This window comes from Littorina saxatilis, linkage group LG3 (genome assembly GCF_037325665.1).
Source record: "Littorina saxatilis isolate snail1 linkage group LG3, US_GU_Lsax_2.0, whole genome shotgun sequence".
In the NCBI taxonomy this organism is placed as follows: Eukaryota; Metazoa; Mollusca; class Gastropoda; order Littorinimorpha; family Littorinidae; genus Littorina; species Littorina saxatilis.
In genome coordinates this window covers 10,876,767-10,881,766 of record NC_090247.1, presented here as the reverse complement: position 1 = coordinate 10,881,766, position 5,000 = coordinate 10,876,767, and the positions used below count along the sequence as shown (strand labels likewise).

Sequence of the window (5,000 nt, the reverse complement as noted above, 5' to 3'; positions counted from 1 at the left end):
CACTTAACACTCTGTGACCTTGTTATCACAGTACACCCCTGGCAGCACTCAACACTATGCGTTCCTTGTTATCACAGTACATCCCTGACTGCAGTCAACACTATGCGTTTCTTGTTACCACAGTACACCCCTTGCAGCACTCAACACTATGCGTTCCTTGTTATCACAGTACATCCCTGACTGTAGTCAACACAATGCGTTTCTTGTTATCACAGTACACCCCTAGCAGCACTCAACACTCTGTGACCTTGTTATCACAGTACACCCCTAGCAGCACTCAACACTCTGTGACCTTGTTATCACAGTACACCCCTAGCAGCACTCAACACTCTGTGACCTTGTTATCACAGTACACCCCTAGCAGGACTCAACACTCTGTGACCTTGTTATCACAGTACACCCCTAGCAGCACTCAACACTCTGTGACCTTGTTATCACAGTACACCCCTAGCTGCACTCAACACTCTGTGACCTTGTTATCACAGTACACCCCTAGCAGCACTCAACACTCTGTGACCTTGTTATCACAGTACACCCCCCAATACTACTCTGTGTTACTGATTATCACAGTACACCCCTAGCAGCACTCAACACGGTGTGTTGCTTGTTATCACAGTACACCCCTAGCAGCAGTCAACACTGTGTGTTGCTTGCTATCACAGTACACCCCTAGCAGCACTCAACACTCTGTGACCTTGTTATCACAGTACATCCCCAATACTACTCTGTGTTGCTGATTATCACAGTACACCCCAAGCAGCACTCAACACTATGTGACCTTGTTATCACAGTACACCCATGGCTGCACGAGGTGGTGAGCGGCACGTGCGAGGCGGACAGCCAGGAGTCACAGCGCCGGGTCGTCAACTTCTTCATGGACGAGATCTGTCAGACCGTGAACCCCGAGCACCTCATACGTCACTTCCTGTCACTTGAGCTGTTGGGCGAGATGGAGTGCGAGGCGGTAATGCGCATCACGCAGCAGAAAGGGCCGACGCTGGGTGCTGTGTACATGGTGGGCCACCTACCCCGCAGCACTAACCGCCATTGGTACCACGACTTCCTGCACGTGCTTATGACAAACGGATACCCAGAGCTGGTCAGGATCCTGGATCAGTCACACTACGAGAGTCAGTACATGGACAGTGCTGCGAGAGGGCGTTTGTTATGTGTCCGTTTGGGTTTGCTTGTGTGTCTGGTGTGTTGGTTGGTTCGTGTGTGTTTGTGTGTGTGTGTGTGTGTGTGTGTGTGTGTATTTGAGTGTGAGTGTGTGTATGTGTGTGTGTGTGTGTGTGTGTGTGTGTGTGTGTGTGTGTGTGTGTGTGTGTTCTTTATGGAGATACCTGCGTCCCCTTCAGGAAATGTTTCGTCAATTTCGATCTTAATTCTAGGTGTTATGCTGAGTGCGTGTATTTTTTAAATTGCATGAAAGCACGCACGCACGCACGCACGCACGCACGCACGCACGCACGCACGCACACACACACACACACGCACGCACGCACGCACGCACGCACACACACACACACACACACACACACACACACACACACAACCAGAGAAAAGTCGACGGGGGCCCCTGATATTCAGTGCAATGGTTTCTGTTTCTGTCACTGCAGAACTCCTGGAGAACTCTCGCTCGCCAGACCCTCTTTCCGCAGCGCCCCAGGCGACAGCAATGCACGGTGAGTCGGTGTACACTTGACATTACCCGATACTGCAAGCGTTGGTTATTGGGTTGGACAGTGGTTTACCTTTAGGTTGATAGCTTGAGTGGCTGATCGATGTTCTATCGTATTTGTTTTTTTTTTGTGTGCAAAATCACCGCATCCAACCTGATTCAAACACGAGCAATATTTTTTTCTTTTAAATATTGTGATTCGAAATGTGCGGTACGGAAAACATATGTTGCGTACAAGTTTAATGTTACTGTCGCGAATCATTGTTCGTTTAAACTCAGCAGAAGGACGTTGTTTGAACTCAGCAATGATAGGTTTATTTGCCCCCCTGTTACAGAGAGGGGAGAGGCACACGAAGATGGGCTGCAAAACTACGCGGGAGTCCCGCCCCTCTCACACCAGACACTGCAGAGCGCCAGGGGGACACAGCATGGGGACCTCGTGCTTCCCGCAAGGTGGGTTGTGTCTTAGGCCAAACACAAATATAACGTGACCAAACAAGATAGGATCGGTGGGTCGACTTTTTTAAATTTATTTTTATTTTATTTAGTTTTTGTTAATTTAGTCGATTTTAAAGGAGGTTACTTGTATGGTTCGCAAAATGTGCCAAAAGTAGGTTTTTTTGACAAATGAAAAAAAAGTTTTAGGGTCGACGGGAACAGATATATTTTTGTTTGGCCTTACCTACTTCTTAATTTGGATCGACAACGTGATTTCATGCCTCAGTGGAGTTCTTCTGTACTTCTTTTAATGAGTTGTTTGTTTGACTTTCATTACTCAACCTTGACATCTATTTTTAGTAAATAAACATTCGCCTACCGGCTCATGTTGGTATTAATCTCCTCGACATGTCTGTTCACACTTTTTCGCAGCCAGCATAATTATTAGAAACAACTCATAGTATTGTCCATTGAAAAACTTACTCTGCTTTCTGATAAAGACTTGCTTAATAGCTCAGACAAACACCAAACGTATGGACATTCTTACAAAGCCAACTGTTAAGAGATCTTGTTTCCCATCACCCCTCTCTCCAGCGGTGCCTGTGCTGGGGTCAAGGTCACCACGGCCGTCACGGCGGTGCCCGGGCACGAGGAGTCCTCTAAGCGTCACGTGACCACAGGACACGTGTACAGCAGTGACGTCACAGCTAACAACCATGATAGACCTGAAGGTGAGTGTGTTGTGATTGACGGTGCTGCCAGGTTTAGTGACACTGACGGAATGTTTGAGAGCGCTTAGTAGTGAATTCTAGACATTAGTTTCAAGAAAAAAGAGCAAGCTAGACTTTAAAAGATCGATACGAGGAAGTGGAGTATACATTTGTGTGGGATCTCTCAAATTATGTGACGTGAATGGAGACGAACGAGGTGCTGGTGCTCTTCCTATTATGAGTTGATATCACCATTATAATACACAAATCTTGATTTAAGCCGAATAATGTTTAGAAGTTTATAATCCTCGTCTGGAATCGAGACTTGTAATAAAATAACCTTAACTGCCTTTTTACGTAAACTAAATAATGGTTAAAGAGTTCTAGCACTCCTACAGTCACATAGTATTGACAATGTTTGATACAAGGAAGTAATATTGAGAAACAAGGAGAAAGAATAAGATTTGTGTTTGTGTCGCCAGGACGGTGGGCGGTTAGCGACAGGCGCCACATATACGTCAGCGTCAGTGAGTACCGAGGGGAAACTCAGGTCCACATTCGCCATTATGCTGGTGGAAAAGCTGGCGACGATACACTGAGGCCAACCAAACGAGGCATCGCCCTCAAGCTGGAGGAATGGAACACGCTGAAATCTCTCATTCCGCACGTGGACCACGACATCAAGTCACGTGACACACATTAGAGAGTAAAGGTCAGACATCAACTCACGTGACACACATTAGAGAGTAAAGGTCAAACATCAAGTCACGTGACTATAGGGCGGGGATGTAGCTCAGTCGGTAGCGCGCTGGATTTGTATCCAGTTGGCCGCTGTCAGCGTGAGTTCGTCCCCACATTCGGCGAGAGATTTATTTCTCAGAGTCAACTTTGTGTGCAGACTCTCCTCGGTGTCCGAACACCCCCGTGTGTACACGCAAGCACAAGACCAAGTGCGCACGAAAAAGATCCTGTAATCCATGTCAGAGTTCGGTGGGTTATAGAAACACGAAAATACCCAGCATGCTTCCTCCAAAAGCGGCGTATGGCTGCCTAAATGGCGGGGTAAAAACGGTCATACACGTAAAATTCCACTCGTGCAAAAAACACGAGTGTACGGGGGAGTTTCAGCCCACGAACGCAGAAGAAGAAGAAGAAGTCACGTGACACACATTAGAGAGTAGAGGTCAGGCATCAAGTTACGTGACACACAGAGAGTAGGGGTTAGACATCAAGTCCCGTGACACACATTAGAGAGTAGAGGTCAGACATCAAGTCACGTGACACACATTAGAGAGTAGAGGTCAGACATCAAGTCCCGTGACACACATTAGAGAGTAGAGGTCAGACATCAAGTCACGTGACACACATTAGAGAGTAGAGGTCAGACATCAAGTCACGTGACACACATTAGAGAGTAGAGGTCAGACATCAAGTTACGTGACACACAAAAAGTAGAGGTCAGACATCAAGTCACGTGACACACAGAGAGTAGAGGTTAGACATCAAGTCCCGTGACACACATTAGAGAGTAGAGGTCAGACATCAAGTCACGTGACACACAGAAAGTAGAGGTCAGACATCAAGTCACGTGACACACATTAGAGAGTAGAGGTCAGACATCAAGTTACGTGACACACAGAAAGTAGAGGTCAGGCATCAAGTCACGTGACACACATTAGAGAGTAGAGCTCAGGCATCAAGTTACGTGACACACAGAAAGTAGAGGTCAGACATCAAGCCACGTGACACACATTAGAGAGTAGAGGTTAGATATCAAGTTACGTGACACACAGTGGCAGTCGTGGGTCACGGCGAGTAGACATCGCCCTCAAGCTTTGCGAATGGAACACTCTGAAATCTCTCATTCCTGAGGTGGACCACGACATCATGTCACGTGATACACAGTAGCGAGTAGACATCGCCCTCAAGCTCTGGGAATGGAACACTCTGAAATCTCTCATTCCTGAGGTGGACCACAACATCATGTCACGTGACAAACAGTAGCGAGTAGGCATCGCTCTCAAGCTTTGCGAATGGATCACTCTGAAATCTCTCATTCCTGAGGTGGACCACGACATCATGTCACGTGATACACAGTAGCGAGTAGACATCGCCCTCAAGCTCTGGGAATGGAACACTCTGAAATCACTCGTTCCTGAGGTGGGCCACGA

General features: G+C 47.2%; 1 protein-coding gene across 4 annotated transcripts in view; it reads left to right on the top strand.

Moving 5' to 3' along the window:
• Window positions 1-5,000, top strand: part of LOC138961589 (uncharacterized) — a 17,746-nt gene that overhangs the window by 11,674 nt on the left and 1,072 nt on the right. Inside the window, exons 3-8 of one of the 4 annotated variants that reach the window (XR_011454237.1) lie at window positions 792-1,130; window positions 1,620-1,685; window positions 2,017-2,134; window positions 2,714-2,850; window positions 3,312-4,012; window positions 4,210-5,000. The exon at window positions 4,210-5,000 is cut by the window's right edge and continues 1,072 nt beyond it. Coding sequence is in view for 2 of the 4 variants with exons in the window: in XM_070333251.1 (XP_070189352.1) it covers window positions 792-1,130; window positions 1,620-1,685; window positions 2,017-2,134; window positions 2,714-2,850; window positions 3,312-3,532 (881 nt within the window). In the remaining 2 variants the exon portion in view is untranslated. Of the gene's footprint in view, window positions 1-791; window positions 1,131-1,619; window positions 1,686-2,016; window positions 2,135-2,713; window positions 2,851-3,311 lie in introns of all 4 variants that reach the window. The other 3 variants (XR_011454235.1, XM_070333251.1, XM_070333250.1) reach the window with 3 other exon arrangements.